We start from the raw sequence: 26,057 nt of genomic DNA, 5'->3' as shown, positions 1-26,057 counted from the left end.
CTGGTGACACTGTTCTTCTTCCAGAGAACACTTACTTTTGATTCTGGCAGGCAGTGAAGGTAAACGATCACCATAGTCCCTGGTTGAAGTGATCCAAATCTGAGCTTCAGCTTTTACGAGGCATGATCTATTCCTGATTCAGTTCCACTGCCAGGGTGAATCCCTGAGGTGAATGCAGCTAAAAGCTGGGCTGTTTTCTAGGACCCGTCTGCTATGAGGGCTCTGAACTTGAGTTTTTGTTGCGCTGAGGCCATATTACTATCACAAACTCTCAGTTTTAGAAACTGAGAAATGGGGGCCATAACTTCTAGATCTGCAAATTCTGAGGAGAGAAGAGATGCCAAGTGGTGGGCTCATTCCTCCATGTCCCTCCCTCTAGGTCTCGGCTCCTTCAGTCCCCGCTGCCTTGGCAGCTCTCTGAGGCCTTGTACAGCTGCCCATTTCATATTCTGTCCAGAGTCTTGTGATGTTCTTGATGGAAGTGTTTACAGCAAGTTAGTCCTCTGCCATCTTCTGCTGCCATTGCTGTGTGATGTTTCCTGCCCCTGGACGTTTGTGGGCCAACCAAGGTTATCATTTAGATTAGCAGCTGGCTCTTCCCTGGGATGCTTGGTTTAGGGCCTTCTCCACCATGGCTGTAAGAGTGGAGGCCCCTCTGCTGTGGAAACATGCACGTGCATTTCTGAGGTCCAATCTGTCTTCTGTCCACTCTCCTCCCCAGCTTTTCTTCCATGCCATTCTGCACAAAATTGCTTCCCTTCTCTTGAGAGACCCCTCACCCTCCCACTCTCTGCCAGACTGTCCCTTCCCCCCTCCCCTAGGTCACATGCAAGAAACAGGCCCTGGAAGAGCAGCTGGCCCAGAGCCTGCAGGACCAGGAGGCCCAGATGGACAGTCTGCAGAGGACCCTGCAGGAGAAGGAGGCTTTGTCTGAGGAGCGGACCCAGCTGCTGGCAAAACAGGAGGCCCTGGAGAGGCAGGTCCAGCTCACAGCTGAGGAGGCAGCTGACCTCAGGTACCTGGGGCCCTACCAGCAGGTTGTGTCCACATGACCTCACCCTTGAAGAGCCTGGAGTGAGGCAGGGGGCAGGCACTTACTCAGAGACTGTAGAGCACAGAGCAATTCTGTCTACTTGGGAGAGAGGCTTGGGAGAGGGGCAAACACGGTGCCTGGATCCGATGAGCATCTAGAAGTGAATCTAGTGAGAGCCCTGGGATGGCCCTCCTGAGCAAGGCGGCTACACGGGCCAGATTCCAAGTAACCAGAAACCCAATTCAGACCAGCAGAAGGAAGGCATGGGATGTCTTGCTCAAGGATCTAAGAAGTTCAGGGTGCACACGGCTTCAGGCAAGGCTGGATCCAGGTGCTCCCACAGTGCTATCAGAATCCTGCCTCTCCCTGCTCAGTTCTACTTAACTCAGGGGATTTTGTTCTCAGCAGGCTCAGGGTAAGAGGTGGCAAATGGTCAACAGCCACTCCAGGCTCCCTCCTCCAGCAGACATATTGCCCTTCTCCCCACAAAGCCCCAAAGCTGCTGCCATTGGCCAGGATGAGCCACTTGATGTTCTGAACCAGTCCTGGGAGTTGCAGGGCTCAGATTGGCAGGCTGGAGTCATGTGCCCATCCCTGAAGCCAGGCAGTGTCTGCCCCAGGGAACCATGAGATTGAGGGCAAGGTGAGCTTCAAAGACCATCAGGGGCCACTTCCAGAAGACATGAAACAAGCACTTGGAGGTGAGAACAGGGTGCCTCTGGGCTACTGCCCAGGTAGCTGATCTGGTCCATGGTCTCTGTGGAAATCCAAAGCTGGTGGCTTTCTGCTCCCAAACTGGTGGGCTCTCAAGAACATCTAAGTATTTTTGTAGAAAAGTTTCTTCCTGGAATCCCAGTTTCTGGGGGTCATGAGAACCCTTAGAGTCCCAAGTCCTTAAACATCCTCACAGACAAATCTCTTCTGCAAATGAAAACTGACAGAGACATTGGAACAGAAGCCTAACGAAGACTACTCTGGGTCAGCAGAAGCAGAGTGTCCCTGCCTGTTGCCCCCTCCCAGGCCCCCGTGGGCACTCAGAAGAGCAGGGGTGAGAGGGCCCTGCCACCTGCCAGCACTTGCTGCCCGGATCACCGGCAGAGGCTGGGCAGAGGCCTCAGCAGCCCAGGATCCTCTCTCCAGGCTCAGCACTGACCTCTGGACCCAGGACCTCTGCACATGGCAGCCCAGTGGCCCCCAGACAGAGCCAGCTGCTCGTTAAACAGCGTTTCACAGTGAGCAGTCTGAGCCTCTGCTGACAAGGCCAAACCACGTCCGCCCAGCACACAGGATCCCCCGCGCGCGTAGCAAGCGTCCATCTGGCTGCTCGGTGGGGCTACAGGGTCTGACCATGGCAGTGTTAATGAGTCCCAGGGAACGCTGACAGCCGGCAGGTGCAAGGAGTCCTGCTGCAGCTCTTTGCTTCTCCCATGGTGGGCTGGATGACAGTGACAGAGGACCCCCGGGTTCAAGGTCCTGCAGCCCCCACAGCCAGGCCCTGACGAGGCTGCAGCAGCAGGGACACGTTCTCAGTTCACAGGGTGCCAGCTCCCTCGCCTGCCAGAAAGGTGGGTGGAGTCTCTCCCTGCGCCTGCCCGCACCCTGGCTACTCATGCCGGGCCTCTGCTTCTGGAGGCCGAGACGCTCCAGGGCTCCCACAGAAGGAGAGATTGGACATACATACCCTTAGATTCCCAGGCTTTGAGGTGACAGTGCTGGTGTCTGGGGGTGGAGACCACTTCTCCCAGAGGGGACCAGGCTGGTATCTGGGAGGAGGTGGGATCAAGGTGTTGGGGAGAGCATCCCCCACAGAGGGGGTGCTCACACAGACGCGGGGAGTGGGGAACGGGGGGGTGCTGGCAAGGATAGGGACTGGAAGGGGGGGACTGGATATCAGAGAAGTGAAGTTTCTGGGCTCTGCAGGCATCAGGGAGCCCTGGAAGGTGTCAATGTGCCTTACCACCCCCCACAAAGGTGGCAACATCGTGCAGGGAGATGGGGGGCCCGTCAGGGTCAGCAAGGTTCCCCATGGCCCATGGCCTTCCCTGAGCCATTAACTTGGGTGGGGTTGTGTGTTTGCTGTTTGTGTGTTCGTGTTTGTGGTGTTTGCCTGTGTGTTGTTTGGCCGGTTGCTTTCTTCGCCCTGAGTCGCCCGGTGCAGGGCAGAGCTTCGTGGCGATGGGGCCACGCTCGTTGGCTGGTTGATGCTGACGGCTTGACTGTCTTCTGACAACAACCTCAAGCCACGGTATCATGCTCCCCAGAAACGAATGCTGCTGCGAGTTGCTGCGTACCGTGCCGTGTACTCTCTCGACATCGGCGTCTGCGTGCGCAGACACAGAGCAGCCTCGCGTGACGGCACCGGGCCGCGTGAGCCCTTCTGCTTGGCACCCGGCTTCTCGGGTTTCCACGCTCTCAGCGACAACTCACGAGAAGCACCATCGTTTCTAACGCTCTGCCGTTGATCAGCCCGGAAGCCACGTCCAGTCAAGGCCCCGACGGAGCTGCGGCGAGCATCTCGTACACGCCGTGCCGCTTCCTCTGTCGTTTCTAAAGAACTGGCACTTGGCAGTGGAGTTGCTGGCTCCAAGATAGGCACACTTAAAAGTTTGAAATTTCCCGGCCTCCCCTCTGCAAAGACAATGGTCCTCACGTCCTTGCCCACGTTGACTATTACCGCTATTTAAGTTCTGTCAGTCCGATGCACGCGCAGTAACCTCTCACGGCGGTGCCTTGAACTTCCTTGAGCGCCGGAAAGGCTGAGCAAGTTTGCATGGTCATTCTCCCCTCGTGTTTTCTTTGTGAATTGCAGTCATTTTTCTCATGTTTCTGTAGAATCAGCTGACTTTCTGTCACTGATTGACAGGGGCTCTTCCCAGATGGTGGATATTAACTCTTTGTCTGTTTAGTACAGATTTTTTTCTTCAAGTCTCTCCCTTGTCTTTTAAACCGGTTTATGCATCTTTTCTGCACAACCAGCCCCCTGCCTTTAAGTGTATTTAGATCTGCTGGCCTCTTTATTTTTGCCTCCTGGCTTTTGTGTCTTACTTAAGATTATAAAATACCCTTCTGTGGTTTTTTTGACTTTTTTTTAAGAGAGAGAGCATGCGCACGAGCGTGGGGAAAGAAGGGGTGAAGCAGAGGCACAGGGAGAGAGAGAATCGTAAGCTGGCTTCACGCCCAGCATGGAGCCCAACACAGGGCTCCATCTCACGACCTCGAGATCATGACCTGAGCTGCAATCAAGCGCCAGACGCTCAACCGGCCGAGCCACCCAAGCGCCCCTCTACTATTTTTATTGTTCTGAGTTGTTTATTTGTTGTTTGTTTTGTTTTGTTTCATTTAGCTTTTTAACCCATCTGGAAGATCATTTTGTGCAGGGCCTGATGTGGTTTAAAGATTTAAAATGAATGAGATGTGCATTCTCTGTGTTTTCTGGCTGATGAGCCTGGCCTTGGTGGGCACCGTTCCATCGTCCAGCAAGTACACTCTGCACCGTCCCGCGTCGGCAGGACTGCCTGGGTGACTGGCCCACTGTCTGATGACTCTCTGCAGGGCCGAGAGGGACTCTCTGGAGAGCAGCCTCTTCGAGACCCAAGAGCTGTCAATGCAGCTGCAGGCACAGCGGGAACAGCTGGCGGGAGAGGCCCAGAGCGTGCGGCTGGCTCAGCAGGCCCTGCAAGGTGCTCGTCAGGCAGGCTCTCTCTGCTCCTCTCCCCCCTTCGGTGGATCTCTTTCCCCAGATGTGCTGCTCCCACTCCCCAGTCCCCTGTAGGGGCACGAACACAGGCCCGGAGCTCACGGGGCTGAGCGGCTCCTCCACTACTGTCTGGGAGGGATGGGCCCCCACCCCACCCAGTGCTGGGTCCAAGCGCACCACTAGGCGGTGGCCTCGGGATCAGCATGCTGGCTCCCCGCTCCTCCCCCGTGCTCCCTGTGCAGCCTGCCCTGCCTTGGGTGGCCTGGCCATAGCAGCACAAGGTGAGAATTTAGGACACACACACTGCAGTGGGGCACAGAGTGCTTTGCCACCCCTCCCCCAACTCTGGCAGCCCCTTCAGGGCAGGTGGCTTTCCCTCTGTGGGGCCGGCTCTCCACAGGGAGTTCGTAAGGACCACAGGGGGTTCCATGCTGTGGGGGCCTTGCGTCCAGTCCCTGATGGCACCTGTCACTTCACAGTGGAAATTCAGCAGCTGACAAGTACGTGGGAGGCCCAGGAGACAAAGCTACAGAGGGACGTGGGGAGGCTTCAGCAACAAGTGGCACAGCGGGAACGGGAGGCGCAGCTGGCCCTGGAGAGCCAGGCGCTGGCCCACCGCGAGGACCTGGCTCGGCTCCGCAGGGAGAAGGTCTGCTTCCGTTGTGCCACCCAGCTGCCTGGTCACTTCCCCAGAGTCCACCATGTCCCAAAATGCAGCAGACACTTGCGGGCGGGAGCCTAGGAGACCAGCCAGGAGACAGAGGAGCCCCAGGCATGCTGTGGCTGGGGCCAGAGGAGGACTCTTCCTAATTCGAGTGAGCCTGGGCTCTCCAGGGCCTGGACCGTGTGTGCAGAAGAGGCCAGACCTCAGGGGGGCTGAGCTGGCTACAGTCTGAGGGCCAGTAGCTGGAGGGAGCTTTCCCTGCAGGCCTTGCTTGACATATTTTACAGCTCATGAATGTGGAGGCTCAGGAGAGGGTTATGAGCCGCTCCATAAACGTGGGCGGCCAGGTGGTGAGACCCAGCTCCTGCTTCGGTGTCACTGTGCAAGACAGGGGGTATATGGCTGACTGGAGTGAACCAACTCTGGGGACCTGTCCTGCCCTGATGTCCCATGAACCAGATCTCACTTAGGACCTGCTGGTCTCACATGTCCTGACCTACGCAGCCCTCACAGCCTGTCCCTTTGCATCGGCCCAGGAGACGCTGAGTCTGTCTCTGACAGAGGAGAAGGAAGTGGCAGCTCGCCAGTTGGAACAGGAGAAGAAGCTGGTAGCAAAGAATGCAGCCAAGAGGGAGGCTCTGAAGGAGGAAATTCAGAGCCTGAAGCATGAGAGGGATGAGAGTCTCCTCCAACTGGAATATGAGATGCAACAGGTAATGGGGACTATGAGGCAGCAGGGAACCCTCACATCCACTTCACCGTGCCTTCCCTGACCCAGCAAGAGGGCTCTGAGGGCAAACTTTCTAGGTCACTGCTATTGCAGCTTTGGTCTTCCACAGCAGTTCTGGTGGACAGACATCCACCCACCTACTCATCCATCCACCAATTCATCTACCCATCCACCTACCAGTCCATCCACCCATCCACCCATCCATCATCCATCCATTCATCTATCCACCAATACATCCATCCCTCCACCCATCCACCCATCCATCCATCCATTCATCCACCAATTCATCTACCCATCCACCTACCAGTCCATCCACCCATCCACCCATCCATCATCCATCCATTCATCTATCCACCAATACATCCATCCCTCCACCCATCCACCCATCCATCCATCCATTCATCCACCAATTCATCTATCCACCCATCCACCCATCCACCCATCCATCAATCCATCCATCCACCAATCCACCAATCCATCCACCCATTATCCATCCATGCACTTGACTGTCCCTCCATTCATCTGTCAATCATCCACCCAGTCACCTGAATAGCCATCCTTCTATCTATACACCTAGCTGCCATCCCACATACATGGCCATCTATCCACATACCCGATTTTCCATTCACACACCTAACCATACATCTGTCCAACAATTTGCTTAAACACCCATCCAACCATCCGTCCACCCAACTATCCATCCACATGTTCATATGACCATCCATCTATCCAACCACTCACTTGACCATCTGTCTATCTATTCACTTAAACATCCTTCCTTCTCTCCACACATCCATCTGTCCTTCCATATCCACCATCCATCTCTGTGTGTGACCATCCACTCACCTGATCAGCCAGCCAGTGTGTGGAGAGCTGACTGAGCGAAGGCACGGAGGCTGGGCCATGTCAGACAGAGCGAAAGGTCCCGTGGACCCCACTCGGGACAAGGGCTGCCCCTGGGCTGACGCTCCTTCCCAAGCAGGGATGTGAAGTCAGGAGCACACCACGTGCTGGCAGAGGCTTTAGCTCCCAGTGTTGTGCCGCAGCCTCTCCTTAAAGAGGTCCCTGACCCTTACAAGCACTGCTGCCAATCCCGCCAGGCCCTGTCACTGAAAGAGGCAGAGGGGAGGCTGCTGAGGGAAGAGCTCTCCAGGTCCATGCAGGAGCTGCAGCATGTGCGGCAGGAGGCCCAGAGCCGCCACGAGCAAGCTGAGGTGAGCCCTGTGGGCCCAAGCAAGACCCTGAGCACCCGGCCTGGCCACCGGCCCTGCCCAGCAGGCCAGACAGACCCCAGGTGCACTCCCTTCCTGCCTGGTCCCGGGGACACAGGCCCCTCTATTCTGGCCCCCCGAGCCTGAATTTCACCCAGAGAATGTCCAGGTCTCCTGCTGGGAGGAAACACTGCCTTAATGGGAAGGAAAGACCCAATGAACCAAAGCTGGTGGTGGGTGGGGGCTGTGAGAGCCAGTCCCTGCTCCCCAGCAGCAGGCTCGGCCAGGAAGAGGCCACAGGTGAGCCAGCAGTAGAGAAGGGTGGAACCCAGACCTGGGCCCCGGCCAGCGCCACAGACACGCAGCCCTGCCTGTCTGTGAGCCTGAGCTGCACTTGGTAAAATGGGACTTCAGGGAATGTGTGCAACACCTCCTGGGGCTGGCTCATTAGACAGGTGTCTCCAAAGGAGAACTCCAACCTGGGAAGGCTGGCATTGTGCCCGAGGCAGACCCTCACTGGGAAGGACACCCACACAGAGGCATCCCCGAGGGATGAGGGACGGGAGAGACCCCCGTAGGTACCAGCCCCCACTGCACTGAGGCTGCCTCGGGCAACCAGCTGGGGTCACCTGGGACTCCCGACTCCATCAGGAGCCCGTGTCCAGGGGACAGGGCGGGCAGCAGCAACTAGGACTCGGAGTGGAGGCAGTGACCCTGGGGGCCCTGTGCCTCCATCCCATGGGTGGAGCACCCACTGCTGTGTCCCATGGGGGGGCCTCAGCGACGGCGTCTCTTCACCTTCCACCCCCGCCTCACTGCTGCCTAACATGGTCACTGGGAGCAGAGCTGCCTGGACGGGCTGCTGGCACCTAGGAAAGTCTTATCCAAGAGCCTCTCTCCCTGGAGCCCCCACCCTGCTCTGTCCCACTCTTAGGCTGGGTGGCCCTTCCATGGGCACAGCTGGGAGGAGTGAGGGGCCCAGGAGGTTGTACCCTCCTTCCTCCCATCCCCACTGAGCTGCCCCCTCAGTCCCACCCATGGTCAGGGAACCAGCAACGCCCCCCAAGATCCTGGGGGCTGACACCCCAGCTCAGAGAGAGGCCTGCTCAGGGGCCTTCCCTCATGCTGGCTCTGAGTCTCTGCCCGGACTGGGGCTGGCCTGCCAGCGAGCGGGGCACTTCAGGGAGTTCGTTAAGGGTCCTTTTGCCACCTTGGCATGGAAAGTGGAAATTAAAACCAACAGAGGAGGGAGAGAGAGGAGAAATGCAGCTGAGGAAAGCCAGTTGTGGGATGCCATCAGAAACACCCCTGGCAGGCGGAGGGTGTCCTGTGTGCCCTGTCGCTCACAACCCTCCCAGGGGCTTCCCGGCAGGGCCCCCACAGCAACGCCAGGCCCGTCCTGGGGCATAGCCAGACCCGGCCACTCAAGGTGATACCTGTCAGTGGGGAAGGACAGCAGGGGCCAGGGAGGCTCCTTCACCAAGAGCAGGAGACAGGGCCTGATGGAGCCCCAGCCAAGTAGTGCCCTCGCCCTGCAGCGGCCAACCGCATCCCAGCAGGCGGGACCGGGAAGGTCTCTTAGAGACCCGCACAGGGCCAGTGGCGTGGGCACCTGCGCCTCCCGGAACAGGAAGCCAGCTCTGCCCCCCCCCCACCCCGCTGAGGAAACCACCGCCTGGGGGCCCCGACCACCCTGGAGCCAGGGCAGGGGGGAGGGCGGTTCCAGGCAAGGAAGCTGGGTCAGCCTCAGGCCCCGGGTAAGTAGGTGGTGTCCTTCCTCGTGGACAAGGAAAGCTTCGAGCTCTGCCGCCTTGCCTGGGGCCCAGAGCACACGCCCCTCCTCCACGTGCCCACCGGCCAGTGCTGGAGAGGGTCTGCTTGAGTGGGAGGCCCCAGGAGGGCAGACTCCGTCAAGCTGAGTCCCAGATGGATGTCTAGGCTGCCTGAGTGTGGCTGTGAAGTCTCTACGGGGGCGGCCCCGCAGCCCCGCGGCCCCACGGCCCCTTTCCAGGCGTGTCTTGGCTGCTCACACGTTTAGGCCTGCAGCGATTGTGCATACCCCCCACCTATGCGACAGCTCAGGAAACCAAGCGCCAGGCTGAGGGGCCCCTATGTTCACCTGGATTCAGGGACAGGGCTCCCCCTTCCCCACCACTGCCACGGCTTCTGAGCTGGGGTCCGCCTTTCTGGCCCTATGTGGACAGGCAGGGTCCCAGAGAGGGGGACTAGAAGCCCTTCGTCTGGGAAGGGTGAGCCCCCCGCACTGACCCCAGTGGACGCCCCGCCCATAGGGCCCTGGGACCTAGGGGGCTTCTCCCGTGCCTGGCAGGCCAGCGAGGGTGGAGGCCCAGCCCTGAGTTCCTGGGTGTGAACACCGAGCTCACTGCCCAGCCCAAGGAGTCCCGAAGTCTGTGACATTTGAGGGCAGGGCCCTCTCTCTGCCAAATGGCTGTTCTTGGCCCCTCAGCGGGGTGGGCCCAACAGCAACATTTTAGGGATGAGAGAGGTCAGCGCTTGAGTCCCTGACTGGGCCCCTGCCACCCACCCTGCCCTGGCCTTGGGCCGGGAGACCCCAGAGGAAAGGCGTGGGCGGAGGGGTCAGCTCCCCCACCTTGGGGAGACCCCTCTGGGGCTTCATCACCTTGTCCCCTGGGAACCTGACACCGGTGGCATTGGCAGCAGTGGGCGTGAGGACCCTGAGCCCCAGGCCGCGCTCTGCCCCTGCCCACCTGGTACAGCCCAAGCGAGGACAGCATCTGGCTGCTCGCTTGGGCTGGAGCAGACCCCCAGCTGCCCCAGCCTTGGATGCTGTGGCCGGCTTGCTGCTCCCTCCAGGCCACCGTCAGCGCCACGACTGCGGAGCTGGAGGCCCTGCAGGCCCAGTTCGAGGAGGCCATCTCGGCCCATCGGAGAGAGGCCACGGCTTTGGGCGAGAGTCTCCGGGAGATGGCGGCAGAGCAAAGCCACGCCAGGAGAGAAGTGAGGGGGGTGTCAGGGGAGCGGGGAGGGGAGGGGTGCTGGGGGAGGGTGCCAGAGGCAGTTCCAGGAGAGCAGGAATGCAGGGAGAGGGGAGAGGTGCCTGGAGAAGGGGAGAGAAGGCCTTCCCAAAAGGCAGGTGTGACCTGGGGAGCGGGGAGGGGAAAGTCAAACCCTCAGCCCAGAGATCCCTCCAGCGTACCAGCCCTGGGAAGAGCTCGGGTGAGGTGGTGTTGGCCAGGCTCTGCCTGGAGGCGGCAGGAGGTAGAGACCCCACGGGACGGGGCTCCAGGTGGGGTGAAGCCGCCCTGGAGGTGCCTGGGGTGGAGGGGCAGACATGTGGGGGCTTTGTGGGGTTTTCAGGGGCGACCATGCACGGACCTGGCCAAGGCCTCGAGGCCAACACAGGGGCCCCCAGGAGCCATGTGACGGTGCCCGGTGCCCCGTGGTAGGAACAGTCCTGGGGGAGGCTGGCCAGGCTGCAACACAGCAGGCAAGCAGATTGGGGAGGTGTTTCTGAGGGAGCTGTGACAGGACCTGGGGAGCCTGGGAGAGGGGAGGGCAGGAGGGCCCAGGGATTTGGGCTGGGGGAGGGTAAGCCGGCGCCCAGGTGGGGCCCTGAGGACGGGGGGCCTCGTGCAGTCCCCGGGCTAGGAGCCAAGGCCGCAGGCAGCGAGCACGCTGACCCAGAGCTCAGGGGAGCGCAAGCACGACCAAGCAGCAGAGAGGAAAGGGGCTCCTCGGCCCTCCCCCAGCCCCCAGGGGCAGGCCCCGGCAGTAGAGGGAGAGGGAGGGAGAGAGCATGATTTAACATGACAGGCTGTTTACTTTGGCCCCCAAAGAGAAAGGTCTCCTTTCAACAGATTTCAAAGTCAGGCCCGGTCAACGACCACACGGGGAAGCAAAATGAGATTTTAAAACTAGGGGCTGCAGGGGAGGGGCCAGGACGCTGGGGGCACATTTGTTCTGGCGACGTGAAAGAAGAAAGCATAGGCCTCCTGAGAAGTTCAGGTTCCCAAAGAGGGGGGCCCCCGGAAAGGAGGGGGGCCCCAGAAAGGAGAGGGACCCCCAGAAAGGAGAGGAACCACCAGGAAGGGGAGGGACCCCCCAGGAAAGGGAGGGGCCCCCAGAAAGGAGAGTGGGGGAGCAGGAGGCTGAGGCGAGGGGGCAGGAGGAGCAAGCCAGGGAGCAGCCTGAAGAGCCTCTCAGGCGCCAGGCTGGCCCGGTTGCCATGGAAACCCTGACGTTTTCACAGCCTTTAAACTGAAGGAAGGTCCAGGCTTCTCACAGCCCTGCCTAAAGCCCTACACGCGTGTGCACGCACACACACACGTGAACACACGGCACGGTTCATACACGTGCACACACCCCATGCACGCACACACCTGCACTCATGTGCAGACACAACACTCACAGGGAAACACATGGACACACACGCAACTGCACGCGTGCGCACACGCATCACACATGTGGACATGGGTCTGCACGTTCACACACGTGTGCAAATGCACACACGCTCACAGGTGCTGCATGCATACACACACGCACACGGAGCGCACATATGTGTGCTCGCACACGCGCGCAGGCCAGAGCCCCGTAACACCCCTCCCCTGCTTTCCCGCCGGCTGTGCAGAGTCCTGGGGCCACCCCCTGCAGGAGATTTCAAAAGACGCTGTTGATACAATTTCTAGTAAAGAAATAATTATTATAATCCCATTAAGTGATTTGGCTGTAAAATTCCTGTAAGAAGGACGGTTGTTCTCATGAGGGAGGCCGTGGGGGTGCGGGGGAGGGGCCTTCTCCGGCTTTGTTTTGCTTGTTTTCACCTCCTCGGCCCTGGGAAATGAAAACAGTTTCTGTTATGATGGATCGGGCCTTTTGCTGGTCCTTGACCTTCGTGGTGGATTTTTGCTGAGCTCTGCGGAAACTGCTCCACACGGTTGTGGCTCCCACATGTGAGGGGTGGGAGGGGAGCAGAGGAGGGGCTCAGGCCCTTCCCCAAAACAGAACAACAATAACAGCGGGTGGACCCAGGAGCCAGGCTGGCCGGGGGCCTGGACAATGTCCCACCGAAAGAGCCGGCAAAGTGGGGTTTGCTTTTGGCAAAGTGGCGCCTTGACATTGCTCAGAATTTTTGTGGCTTCCCCTCTCTCGGTGCTGCTGGCCTCCTCCACCTCCTCCTGGGGGCCAGCCAGGCCTGCATGGACCGCTCTCTAGAGTGTCCTGCTCAGGACCAGAGCATAAGCCTGGGAAGCAGGAGACCAGATGTCCTGGCCAAGCCTGGCGACCTCCCACCCTGTCGCATGCGTGCTGAGGGTGGGCTGGCCCTTTCCCGGGTCTGCACTCTCCTCCAGGAACCCTCTCTGGGCGTTGGGGGAGGGGGTGGTGCTGAGGAGAGGCACCCTGTGTCCCAGGGCAGCGTGAGTAGAACCCCGGGCCCCACCCATGCTCTGGCCCGGGCTCAGCTCCTGGGCCTCCCACAGAACCACAGAATCGGCAGGCCCTGCCTAGAAGCCCCCAGAGGGTGTGGAGGGTCCTGGTGTGGGGAGGACAGTGTGATGGGTGTCCCCTTCTGGGCCTGGAACAGGTCTGGCAGGGACAGGGGACAAGGACTCACCCACAGCCCCTCCCAATCTTGGGTCCGCTTGCAGAGGCCAGAGTCTGGGCTGCTGAGCCCCGAGACCGGGGTGGAGGTGCAGCGCGTGGCTCCCGCTGGCTCCAGAGCCTGCCCCCGGGGCCCCTGGTGCCCCCACCCCCTTGTGCTTGCGGTGTCCGCGCTGGGGAGCACTCTGCACAGAGCACTCGTGAGACACTGAGCACCTGCCACCTGAGCGGTTGGATGGCCTGGTCCAGGGGGGCCTTCTAAGGGCCACCGCCCAGAGACCACCCCTCCCCCGGCCTCCCATATGATAGGGAACTGAGGGCCAAGGCAGTGGATGTGCCCACAGCTACGCGGGGTTTGGGAGCCCAGGCCGCTGGCCCTGCTGCCCACATCAGGGTGGGCAGTCCCCTGTGCCACGCCATCACTGTAGGGGACAGCAGGTGGGGCGGGCCATCAAGCACAGGCCGCTGGACCTGAGTGGGGACAGTGCGGACATGGGGGCTGACCAGTGACCAGCATCCCCGGCGTCTAGGGAGGGGGCAAGGGGCAACACGAGGCCAGGAGGGTCAGAGCGTCACCTCCCCGGGCTCCAGGACCAGCCCTCGTGAAGCTCCTGCAGCCTCACGGCGTAGGAGAGGTGACCCCCAGGTGGGCAAATCCAGGTTACCTGCTTCTCCTTCAAGCACTTGGGGACACAGGGCTGGGGGTACATTGGTGCTGCCAGACCAGAGCCAGATGCCGATCCACAGCTCCTGACCCCCATACATCCCATGATCTTCCCCCAGGCTGAGAGGCTGCAGGCCCAGCTGGACGAGGCCCGGGAAGGGCTGGCTGTGCTGCGTCGGGAGCTGCGGGCCAGCGAGGAGAGCCGTGAGGGGCTTCGCAGGGAGGTCCTGGAGGCCCAGCGGGCACTGGGTGATGAGGCCCGTGAGAAGGAGGTGCTGCAGCGTTCCAACACTGAGCTGCGGGCTGCGATCCGCAGGGCTGAGCAGGAGAAGGCCAGGTACCAGGCCCCTTGGAGCACCTGTCAGGGAGCCTGCCCAGCCCCAGAGCTCATCCAGGGACAAAGGATGTGGGGTGTGGGCGTTCTCCTGACACGGGCCAGATGGTGGTGGGGTGGACTCACTAAGCGGACCCAGGGTGCCAACTGCCCACGTGAAGCTCTACAGTGCCGACGTGCGGGGGGAGGGGGAGGCTGAGATGCCGACACCCCTGTCCTGCCCTCGGTGCGTCCCACATGGCCAGTAGGAGACAGCCAAGGGCTGGGGAGCAGACGGAGGCCGCGGGGCCTGGTCCGGGGCTCCGGGGACAGCGAGGCTGGAACTGTGACCCTCGCAGAGGTGCTGGGCTGCTGCTGGACATTGGGTCTATGGGAGTGTGGCTGGAGAGAGGAGCACAGCAGGGGGAGGGTCCAGAGACATGGCGAGGGGCAGAGCCAGTTGGGCGCTCGGACCTCGTACGCCCCGAAGGTGGTAGGGAGGCAGCCCCAAGGAGGAGACCCGAGCCACGGGGGAGGCTTCTGGCCAAAGCCAGGTGGGTGGCAGGAGGTCTCTGTGGGAGATACTAGACCCCCAGCCTGTGACACGGCGCTCAGTTTGCAAAGATCCAAGGAAGAAGGGGAGCAGAAGGTGCTGGTCCTAGAGGAGGCCCGAGCCCTGGCCCAGAAGGAGGCCTGTGAGCTGCGAGCCAGTCTGAGGGAGGTGGAGAAGGCACGGGCGGAGGCCCGCCGGGAGCTCCAGGAGCTGGGCAGACAGGTGAGGGCGGCCGTCCCAGAGCCCCACCCCCAGAGGTGTCCCCACGCCCCACGCCTGGGCCCCGCTCTCCCCCCACGCTCCGCAGGGCACTCACCCCCTGCAGTGGAAGCTCCAGGGCATGGCCTTGCTGCCTGTGTCTCTGGAACATTCTGTCCCCACACTTGAAGCCACCAGCTGGAGGGCCCTGCTTAGACCCATGGGGCTCCCGGTTAGATGTGCCCCAGGGGGTGCAGATGACAAGCCTCAGACTTAATGGCTGAGAACAACTGCTTTGACACTCATCAGCGCTGAGGATCAGGAATTCAGCCAGGGCGCGGAGGGGACGCCTTGGCTCTGCCCCACGGTGCACACGCCAAGAAGCCTCACAGAGGGAGACTTGTGGGCAGCGCTGGGCCGGCCTGCAGTGGCCGGGCTCATGTGGCCCGGGGATGGCCTGACCATCAGCTGGGGTGCCCCCCGGGCCCAGCCGGGGCTTCCTCCCCGCATGGCCACCTCGGGGCTCAGGGAACGGCTGCCCTGAGTCATCTATCTGCCTCCACTTCCAAAGTCAAGAGCCACTTAGGCTGAGTTCACCGGGTGCCGAGACGGCTCAGAGGAGGGGCCTAGACACCCCTGGAGGCCGGAGGCCTTTCCAAGCCTCTGCAGCCAATTCTGTCAAACTCCTTCAGACTTGGAGAGGTTCATGAGATGTCCTGTGCTCCCTCCGGACCACGCATTTCCTGCACCTACCTCCTTCTACCCCCCACAGCCTTCCTGTGAGGAAGGTTCTAGTACCTTCCTTTTCACATGAGGCCACGGACACATGGAGAGGTGTGTGGGACCAGGGTCCCTGTGAGTGAGAGCCGGCGAGGACCCGGGAGCCGCACCCCTGACGCCGCCCCCAGCCTGCTCCTTCCCACACGGTGTCCTGGCTCCGAGGGCACCCCCGCCTCCCATGTCCTGAGTGCGGGCACTGCCCCGAAGGAAGGCTCCCTGCCCCCAGGACATGCGAGCAGAGGCAAGGGTCCAGGAGGGCCCCGGCAACCCCATCAACGCCGCACACTCACAGGTGAACATGCTGGAGGCTGAGAACCGGAGAAAGAGCCAAGAGGTGAACCAGCTGCAGGTCCAGGGCGCACAGGACGCCCAGAAGCAGCAGCAGAGCCGGCAGGAGGTGCTGCAGACGCAGAGGCTGGCCACAGAGGCTGAGGCAGCCTGCGACGGTGCCCGGAGGGAGGTAGGAGGGCTGCCGGAGCTCCAGAGGGGCTGGGAGGCAGGGCTGCCGGGCCAGCTCTGTGCGTCCACCTGCTCGTCTTGTCTCCCACTTCCCAGCGGGTGCAGCCGGGGTGGAGGGAAAGGGGCTCTGGCTGAGCTAACGCAGGGAAAATGGTGACCCCTGTGTCCCCTAGGGTTCTCATGTTTCAGAAAGGGACAGTCTCACCCAGGCGATGTGAGCGTTCTGAGCTGGGGGATAGTCAGGGGCCCCCAAAATGCCCAATTCTCAAAAAGCCTCGGGATTCGGAGTACACCCACATACACCCACACCTGCACGTGTGTCCGCAAGGCCCTGACCCATGTGCACGCGTGCACACACTCCCACCAGCTCTCTCCCTGCACACCTGGGTCCTTCTGCCCCGACAGCAGCTCAAAAGGCCCTCTGTTCAGGCCTGGCTCTGTGAGCTGCATGTGGTCAGGTGGCCTCATACCCACCCCTGCTCACAGCCTGGCCTGCCCGGAACCCCCGGCTCAGGCCCGAAGTCATGCACACAGTGGCTGCATTGACCAGAAAACATGGACTCCTCTCCCACGACCTGTGTGACCCCCTGTGCGACCTTGCAGCCCCTCACCTCCAGCTGTGAATGGAGTTGTTAATGCTGTGGCTGCCCAGAGAGGAACTGAGACGAGGCCTGGCCTTGCCCCTGGGCCAGGCCTACCACCCAGGACTTACGGTCTGGCACAGGGTCTGTGGCCTCCAAGTTTGTCACTTCCCTAGGGGTGATGATGTCCCCGGTGTTCCCACTGTTCGCTCACAGTTATGGAGAGGGCACCTCGTGTGGGTGCAGGTACCATCCCAGGGGCGCAGGGGCACGGGTCAGGCCGTGAGCAGGGTCTGCAATAGCAGACAGAGCGGTCTAACTGGAAATGAAGGGGTGGGCTGCTACAGATGGGCAGTGGGTCAGGGAGGGCCCCTCTGCGCCTGGGCCAGGCCGCCAGAGAAGAGAGGGGAGTAGGCCCAGCAGAGGACCCATGGGGAGGGGTGCCCGGGGGGCTGGAGTGAAGCAAGAAGGGAGAAACTGTGGCCCAGGCCGAGAGAGGCAGGGGGGCAGCCCACGGGTTCTATGGGCTAGGGGAGGCTGTGGGGGCTGGGCCGCCCTCCACTGACCCACCGTGCTGGCCCTCAGAAGCCCGTGGCGTAGCGTCAGGCACCCTGAGGCTCCCCAGCCCTGGGCTCAGGAGGATGCTGACCCGGCCCGTGCCACCACAGGCCACAAGCCTGGGACTAGCTAGAGGTGGGGCCACGGCAGGCCACAGAAGGGGACAGCCTATGGTCTCAGTTCCGTCCGGACTGGGGTTTTCACGTATCTGCCAGGATGGGCTCCACGTCCTGGGGTGTCCTTCCCCACCTGGGCTCAGGGGTTCCCACTGCCAAACACGACTGGGAGGTGGGTCCTAGGTCCCCCCAGCTGTGACATGCCAAGGAGGGCATCTGAGGGGCTCCCTCAGGAGTGGACAGGACAAGATGCCTGGGGGCAGGGCTTCGGAGGGCAGGGGGCTCTGGGCTGAGGGCTCCGCGTCCCTCCCGCAGGCGCTGAGGCTGCAGCAGAAGCTGGCGGAGGTGGAGGCCGGTGCGGAGGCCCAGAAGAAGCAGCTGGAGGAGCGTCTCTATCAGAGCCAGGGGGCCGAGCAGACCCTCCGGGCTGAGCTTCGCATCACCTCTGAGAAGCTAGAGCAGGCCGGCGTGGAGGCAGAGGGCCTGCAGGCACGCCTGGACGAGGCCGGTCGCCAGATCCACAGCCTGGAGCAGAAGCTGGCTCAGGCCGAGGGTGCCAGGCGGGATTCGGAGGGCCAGCTGGGCCGGCTGTGGTCCACGCTATGCCGTGGCCTGGGGCTCCAGGGACAGAGCCCCTCAGGCTCCCCCAAGCGGCCCAGCTTCCCCAATAAAGGTCAGTGTCCTCAACGGCTTCAGGCAGGCTCCTGTCCCGGCTCTGTACACCCCCCAGGACCCCCCAAGCTCCCTGTGGGTGCGGGCTGTCAGCACATCCCCACCCCGTCCCCTCAGCTGGCACCGTCCCGCAGGCTCAGATGGCATCCAGGCTCGCTCCCAGCGGCAGAGGGCCAGCCCCCCTGCCCGGTCCTGCTCACCAGTGCGATGGCCCTCACCTACACCTGGGGTCCACAGCCCAGAGGTGGACGTGGTCTCCGTGCGAGACGCCCTGCGGGACTTCGAGCAGAAGCTGCGGGATGCCCAGAGGGAACGGGTAAGGTAGTGGGAGGACACGCCCCGGGAGCTCCTGCAACAGGGGAAGCTGCACATCACTGTCCATGCATCCATCCCAGGTTGCTGAGACCCTAGCAGGGCCCCGTGGGTCACTGGGCACCTCCGTGTTCACGCTGTCCTTTGTTGGGCACGATAAATAGCAGTAAATACCCTGGTCTCTCAAAACTCGACCGCCCCAAGTGGCTCAGGGTCCTCTCTTCCTCCGAAAGGGCCGCAGGGCCCTGGCTCCAGGTGCCGCTATGATGCCCACTGGGGTCCAGGTCAGCACGCCCGAGCCCCCCAAGCCTCCCGCCGGACACCCGGGCCCTCCACTCCCCCACCAGGCGGCCCCCTGACCTGGGTCCTTCCGCCCAGGACGACTGGCACTTCCAGGCCGCGAGCCTGAGCAGCCGGCTGAGTGAGGCGGAGAGCGAGTGTGCCCAGGCCAAGAGCCGCGTGAGGCAGCTGCAGAAGGCGCTGGCGGAGGCGGAGGAAGGTGACCTCCCTTCCCTCCCCCTGCCCTCGAGGGTCACTGGGAGGGGCACACCACCACCTCCCCAGGGGATCCCCAGGGTCCTTGCCCCTGGCTGCCAGGCGTGTATGGTCCTGGGAACTGCTCAGGCGTGGGCCGCGGGGGCGGCACCAAACCTGCGTGCCTCCCTGAGATGTACCCGGCACGTGGCAGCTGACGGGCGGCTTTCCCAGCAGTGGCTTCCCCATCACAAGGGAAGAGAGTCCAGAGACCTTGCAGGGCCCCTGGACCCTGCCACACTGGCCTCTTACAGTTCCCACCTCAGGGCCTTTGCACTGACTGTGCAGACCTCCTACAACCAACCCTCTTCCACAGACAGTCATGAGGCCCACCTCCCCATCAGCTCTCTGACCCCTGTCACCTCAGAGAACGCCCCTGCCCTGCTGATCACCCCCACTGCATTACTATCCTCCCCCCATCAGCGGTTCTGCCCGGGAGGTAGGCCCAAGGCCTAGCACAGTCTCGAAGGAGGAATGTCTGTGGAAGGAAAGAAGGTGGGAGAGAAGGAGAAGCAGGCAGAGGGAGCCAGGACCCCAGACCCGCCCCCAGGGACCCTTGAGCTTCAGATGGGAGAAGCGGGGAATTACTAGAGCGGGGGGCCTCTCCAGCCCCCACCATCCAGAGGCCAAACACCTAAATTGACAAAGCCTCAGTTTCCTTGCCTGGGAAATGGGCGGGGGCGATCCCCGCGTGGCAGCCCCTCAGGGATGGGAGCCAGGCAAGCCTCTGCTTGCCCCACAGCTTGGCGCCAGGCAGAGGGAGAGATGAGCAGCGCCCAGGCAGCAAAGACCCTGCAGGGGGCGGCGCTGCAGAGGCTGGAGCTGGAGCACTTGGCAAACACACGGGCGGCCAGCCGAGAGAAGCGGAGGCTGCAGGTGGGGCATGCGGCCGGAGGTGGGAGGGAGGAGACTAGGAAGGCTTCTGGGAGACAGGCGGTTTCTGGTCCCCATGGGCAGAGGCACAGCTGGGCCGGAGCAGGTGGCCTCGAGGGACATGGTGGCCCTGCAGAGCTCATCGGGGGCCCCCTGGTAGAGCTGTTTGGGAGCTGGTCCCTGCCCTTGTTTTACAGACTGGGGAAACTGTCCTGGGTAGGGAGCGACCTGGCCTCCGTGGCAGAGCTGGTGGGGGCCGGAGGCAGGGCAGATCCGCGGTCTCCCCGGCCTGTCCATCTCTCTGTGGCCACATGGGCAGGCCTAGGATGACAACAGCCCAGCCTCGGAGCCCTGTGTGGGGTCACAGTAACACAGCTGCAGGGCCAGCTCACCGTGTCACTCAGAGACAGAAGGGTGCTACACAGGATGAATTTGGGTAAATGTCCCCACACAGGGTCTTTATGCTGTGAAGGTGGCCTTGGGTCCCCTGCTTTCAAGTGAGGAAGCTGGGCTGGGGGTGAGGAAGGCCTGGCCGGACAGGGGAGCTGGCAGGGCCGCCGAGGACGCAGCACGGAGCGCTTCCGGAACTCTCCCATTCCAGGGACCGGGAGGGTGAAGGCTCCGTTCTCAGGGGCACGGTAGGCGGGGGGCGTCCCCGGGCTCCTCCTGTCCGGCACCTGCCTGCGAGGGGACTGGGGGCCTTGGAGGCCTCCCCTCCAGCCCGGGCCATGCATCAGCATCCCCAAGGCTCTGGCAGGTCTCCGTGCGAGGCTGCCACGCATGGGTGCAGAGGGCTCTTCTGAACGGCATTCAGCTCCTCTATCCATGGTAATTTTTCTCCTTAAGAATTTACTCAATTTTTCACTGAAGTGTGGGTACAAAAATCTATCAGCATCATGTCAAGTTGTTCCTAGAATTCTAGTGATTCTATTTTTAGGCCACTTGATTCCGTCTGCCTCCATCTCGTCGGAACCCCCAAAGTCTCTGGTCTCCAACCCTGAGGAAGGTTTTTCCCAACTTTTGTAACCTGTTGGCCATTGAGGTGGGCACCTGGGAGGGCGATTCAGACCCACCGGAGGCCCAGAGGCCCCAGGCCTTCTGACGAACAGCAGGTCCAAGCAGAAGTGTCTGCAGGGAACGAGGGGCTCAGGTCCCGCGGCCACACTCCCTGCCGCCTGCCCTCAGCAGGTCAGGTGGCCAGGCCACCAGCGTGTTCTAGAGCGAGGTCTGCCTCTGACATGAGTGCTTTCACTTTCATGGACTGGGTTTCCCCCCGTTTCACATGAGCCAATGTGTTTGTCAAGAGAAAGTTAATTAAAAACATATTTTTCTAATTAAATGGTAGGCTGTGCTATGCAAACAGTAAGATTCTTGTTTGAGAGCGAATCCCTCCCCGTTTCCAGGGCTACTCTGGGAATTCAATAGGTCAACAATGCAGAAGGGCATCAGGACACGCACCCCACGCGGCACCCAGAGTCCTGCAGGCAGCTGGCGGCCTCCAAGCAGGGGGAGCGCAGGCGCACACGCCCCTGGGAGAGGCGGCCGGTGGGGTCCTCCTGTCAGAGCCACGTCGCAGCCTCCCAGGCAAGAGGGGCTCGCGGGGTCCTCGCGGTGCCACCAATCCTTCAGGAGCCCTCCTCTCCAGAGCCCTCCTCCGGGGCCCCAGCTGAGCGTCAGTCCAGTTCCAGAAGCTTGCGGGCTGGCAGACTGGGCCTAGCAGGCCACAAAGGTGGGCAGGGTCCACCCAGCTGGACGCACTGCCCCGCGCCCGGGAGGGAGCCAGATTTCTGAGTTTGGCTGTTACGATGGTTCTCTCTTCATACGATGAACCAGTGGGCTTTCCACCTTTCTCTGCCGCCCGCAATACACTGCCCCGGCTGCCCTGAGAGCCTGTGGCTTCCCGTCACCTCCACAGGAGCGGCTCCTCCCCCGCCTCCTCCCGCTCCTCTTGGGACCCCTCTGGCCATCGCGGCCTCCCCCCTCCTACTGTGGCACGCAGGGCTGAGGCCCTACACGTGTTGTTTGCTTGTTGGTCATGTTATTTACATCGTCGTCCTGCCCGGAGCTGGAGCCGTCCTGTGCCCCGGCCCGATCGTGTTTGCGTCTGTGTCGTGGCCGTACCTGTCTCGTGGCGCTGGAGATTTCTGTTTGGTTCTCTCAATTCCACCCGCCAACCGTTCGTCTGTTTTGTTGGTCTTTTCACAGAATCAGCTTTATCTCTTCTCTCATTTGTACCTACGGTGACTCATTTTGGCTTCTGTTAATACTGCTGTTGTGATTTCCCTCATTTCTTAAACTGAGTAAGGGACGGATTTACATGCGGGCTTTGTCTCTCGACAGAGCGTTTCGTGTTATCCCATCTCCCCCACCTGCAGTTGGGTGTGTGTGCCATGGATTTCTGGCATGAACTCTTTTTCTTTTCACCAGTTTTCTAGGAGTTTCCGTTTTTACTACTTTAATGCAAGGGTTATTTAAAAGAATGATGACGTGTTTGTGTCTCTTTCTGTTGACATATAGTCCCACTGGTGAGGGGAGGCTCTGGGGCAGTTGGGCTCTTTTGATCAGCTTCTGGGGGATCTGTGTGTGTGTCCTGGTTTGTAGGTGTCGGTCGGTTGCTTGCTTTCTTGGTTTGCTCTTGTCCATTTTTTTATGGTATGTTTGGAGGGAAACAGGGCACGATGATTGCAAAGTTTACGGAGAAGAACAGGTGTTTGAGATTTTTAATGGAAATTTTGAGAAACGACAGCAAAGCTGATGATAAGCCTAGTGTGGTCAAAGCAGGAGGCGTTGGCACAACGGTGGACAAACCAGCAGGCAGACAGCGCAGAGTCCAGAGGTGACCGGCACCAGAACCTTGGCTCCCGCCCAGGGACCAAGTCCCCCTTATATCTGAGCGCCGCCCGGCACTGGGCTCTCCTGGGACAGGCCCGAGGGCTCCCAGAGGGCAGGACCCTGTGTGGGGCTGCACTTCCCTTTTTCCCGCGGCTCCTTGAACCCTCAGACTGAACCTGGGTCTGCAAGCCTCGCTGGCCTGGCCCACATCTCCTAGGCTCAGAACCTCACCAGGACTCAGAACGAAAGCGACCCAAGAAAGGAGAAGAAGTCAGTGGCGCAGCGGGCAATGTTCATAACGGGGCGCCGTTCAATTATTACGGTTCATTTGAATTCCATAAAAGTTGAGTCATTACAAGAGGAGAATAAGGCTTCACATAAGGGGTTTGGGCCTCTTTAAAATACCACGAAATATTCAAGCCATATTTGAAGGGAACCTCTGCTTTTCTCCTGGAAACATGCACAAATAGGAAATGGTAGTGTCCAAACTTGCAGGGAAGGGTGAAACCTTGCCGTTTTAGGCGCAAGCACCGGCATTTGATGTCCATTTCTAAAGTACTAAAGCATCAGACAAAAGGAAATGCGTCCAGGCTCAGCCCACTGGCCCCTCCACCAGGGGGTCACTCGCCTCCCTCCTCTGAATCCACCTCCTCCATGAGCAGGGTCACGGTCACGTCAGCATTTGGGATGACTGAGTGAGAGACAGGATGGGGAGGCCCCCCAGACACACGGCACCCGGGACACGACTGCTGTGAACGCTGTGTTCGCCGGCACAGACAGGCACCTGTGACTTGAAGGCTGGTGTCTGCATGGCTCACTGGGGGGCCCGGTGCCTTCTGGCTTTCCTCTCCGGCTCCGTGCCCAGTCTCCCTCTTCCTAAACAAACACCCTCTTGTGCCCCCCCCCATCCCCTCCCTTCTCTGCTGGCCCTGTCTCCCCTCCCCCAGCCAGGCTTCTGGGAAGAGCTGCCCTTCCCTCCACCCTCACTCACACGCACACGCACAAAGGTCATCAGAAACATTTGGTCCCATCCTAAGGGTCCCTTTTGGGTCTGTGTCTGCCCGACCTCTTGGGGCGTTCCACAGAGACTATTAATCTCTCCCTCCTGATTTCTGCCAGCCCTCTCGTCCTCCCTGGGCTGCCGTCTCCTCCTCCTCCCTCTGTTCTAACATCCACTTGGCCCGGGACCTGTGTTCTCCCTTTCTGGCCTCTCACCAGGACAGTCTCCTCTCCCCTGGGCCTCCAGAGCCACCTGGTTCTGTGACACTGTCCCCCACATCCAGTGACTCCTGGGCAGAACCTCTCAAGACTGAACTCAGAAACTTCACCCCCAAATGCCCTCCCGTCCACCTTCCCATCTTGGTAAGGGGGTCCTGGACCACCCCAGCAGTCGACACCTGGGAGTCCTTGGGACATCACTTGCTCCTCAGCCCCCACACAGGCCCCCAGGCTGTCTCTAAATTCTGAGTCCTGTCCTTCCACTTCTTGCCCCCTTGAGTCCAAGCTACCACCAGCTCCCGTGTGGACTCCCCTTAGCGCCACACCTCTGCTTTCCCGCTCAGCCAACCGAAGCATCAGCAGGTGCGACCCCGGAGTTTCCAGAGTCCAAGGTACAAGAAGGCACTGGCCACTTCCCCATGAAACACCCAGAAAGGTTCCATAGCTGGAGACTGGCCTGGTCTCACAAAGCATGGGACACCACGGCAGGACCGCGAGTTCCCTAGGTGACACCTGTAGGCTTCTTTGTGCTTGTCTCCTCCTGAGAGTTCTCCAGGCCTACGGTGCGTCTGCTCCAGGGCCCAGGCGCTGTCCTCCTGGGCAAAGCTCAGAGCAGGGGGTGACAGCTGCAGCAGAGCAGGGACGATGGCCAACGGGAGGCCAAGCATCCCTGCGGGGAAGCCAGTGCAGCGCGGCCGGTGGGCTGAGAGGACATCGGGCGGTGCTCCAGGCAAGGGGCGGTGAGAGGCGCTCATTCGAGAATGGGCAGGGCAGTGGGTTGGAAGGGTTGGCCATGTTCCCTAGCCAGTTTTCATCCTGAAGCACCCTTCAACATACAGACTCAAATGTGTGGCCGGGCCACCCTGTGGGGCCTGCCTGCGGACAGCAACGGGAGGGCGCCGCAGGTGCCTGAGCAAGGGGTGATGGTTTGGGCGGGCTGAGGCCAAAGGGCCAAGGATGGGGCAGGGGTGGGTGAGTGGGTGCGCAGGGAAGAGAAGGGGCCGTGGGCCATCCCAGGGGCCTGGGCTGTTGGTGCCTGTGGGGCAGGGAGCGGTGTGCGGGGCTGGACGCTCCTGGGCACGCAGCAGGGTCGGAAGGGCTGAGGCAGGGGGACACGTAGTGGTAGATCTCAGAGGCAGCAGGCGGGGGAGGGGGTCCAGGGGCTGAGCTCCACAGGCCCCATGGGCTCGGGGGGACTGTCCTGTTCATTCCAAGGGCTGGAAGCAGGGGAGGGATGCCAGGTGTCCTCTGAGGCCACTCTGACCACAGCAGAGGACCTGCCAAGTGGAGCCTCTCAGCAAGTCCTACACCCCGCCCCTCCCCACCAGGGTGCCGCTCTGAACTGCCTGACCTGCGCACATTGTCCTGGGCCTGTTCTCGCCTCTTCCCAGCAATCTGCGGCAGGGCCCGAGCAGATGCCCTGGGCTTCTCCTTCCCGGGGAGCCGTGTTTCCAGGAGACCCTATGCCTTCCTCTCCCTAGGAGCAACTGGACACGCTGCAAGGGGCCCTGGAGGAGAGCAGACGGCACGGCCAGACCCTGGCCCAGCGAGGGAAGCTCCTGGAGGAGCAGGTCGCCCGCCTGGAACGCAAATGTCAGGAGGCCAAGGGCGCGCAGGAGCCCTTCCTGCAGGTGAGGGGCCCCAGAGGGCAGGGCATTCCCTTTAGGGAATCATGCGTCCCTCGGGCAGAGTGAAGGGAGGCACTGGGAGATGCCAGAGGCAGGTGTTCACACCTAGAACCACCCTCCGGCTGACAGACGGGGAAACTGAGGCGGGAGGGAGTCCTAGGCTCGAGGCCTCTCCGCAGTAAGCACCCCTACGACAGAGGGTCGGCTGTGGACGCGCAGCTCAGGGGGAGACAATCTGTGGAGCCTGGAGGCCCGGCCCAGGCACTCGCAGCCGCAGCCAGAACACGGCGAGCGGGTTGCGGGGCGCAGCGAGCAGGGAGGCTCGCCCCGCGGGACCAGACGCCGCGCCCGAGCAGGCCCGCCTGCAGGGGGAGCTCGCGGGGCTGCGAGCGCAGGGCGCAGGGCTGGTGGGCGGGCCCGCGGCTCCAGGGGGCGGGGAAAGGGGGCGGGGAAAGGGGAGCATCCGATGGGGGTCCAGGCCCCGCGCGCTGCGGGAGGCGTTGCACAGGCACCTGCTGATTACGAAGGGTCTGCTCTGCACCTGCCCACCCCTCTCCAAGCGCAGGGCCGCCCTGGCGCCGGAGGGTGACCCTCCACACCCCCCTCCCTGGTGGTGATACTCCTGCTACCTTTGCTCTCCTTGGAGAGGTACCACGGTCATAGCAAATCAGCCCGGCTTTGCCCTGCAGGGAGCTCTGTGGCCTGGCACACTGCCCACCTCCGGAGCCCCAGATTCTGCTGTCCGTGTTGGAAACGGCCCTGGGCTCAGGGCCCTACCGACTGGACCAAGGCAACGGGTGGGGTACGCATAGGCCTACCCAGAGGGAGACCAGGAAGGCACACGTGGTGAA

At 61.4% G+C, this 26,057-nt stretch overlaps 1 protein-coding gene across 1 annotated transcript in view; it reads left to right on the top strand.

The window, feature by feature from the left end:
• CROCC2 (ciliary rootlet coiled-coil, rootletin family member 2) overlaps window positions 1–26,057 on the top strand; it is a 65,374-nt gene that overhangs the window by 33,182 nt on the left and 6,135 nt on the right. Inside the window, 15 exon segments of the mRNA XM_040636314.1 lie at window positions 822–1,015; window positions 4,586–4,713; window positions 5,210–5,379; window positions 5,931–6,107; window positions 7,225–7,338; window positions 10,171–10,314; window positions 13,699–13,916; window positions 14,508–14,667; window positions 15,716–15,772; window positions 15,803–15,883; window positions 17,453–17,810; window positions 17,944–18,125; window positions 18,500–18,620; window positions 19,398–19,531; window positions 25,060–25,209. Of these exon segments, the coding sequence (XP_040492248.1) occupies window positions 822–1,015; window positions 4,586–4,713; window positions 5,210–5,379; window positions 5,931–6,107; window positions 7,225–7,338; window positions 10,171–10,314; window positions 13,699–13,916; window positions 14,508–14,667; window positions 15,716–15,772; window positions 15,803–15,883; window positions 17,453–17,810; window positions 17,944–18,125; window positions 18,500–18,620; window positions 19,398–19,531; window positions 25,060–25,209 (2,388 nt within the window).

This window comes from Ursus maritimus, unplaced genomic scaffold, assembly GCF_017311325.1.
Source record: "Ursus maritimus isolate PB19 unplaced genomic scaffold, ASM1731132v1 scaffold_1, whole genome shotgun sequence".
NCBI lineage: Eukaryota > Metazoa > Chordata > Mammalia > Carnivora > Ursidae > Ursus > Ursus maritimus.
This window is presented reverse-complemented; position numbering and strand designations above follow the sequence as displayed.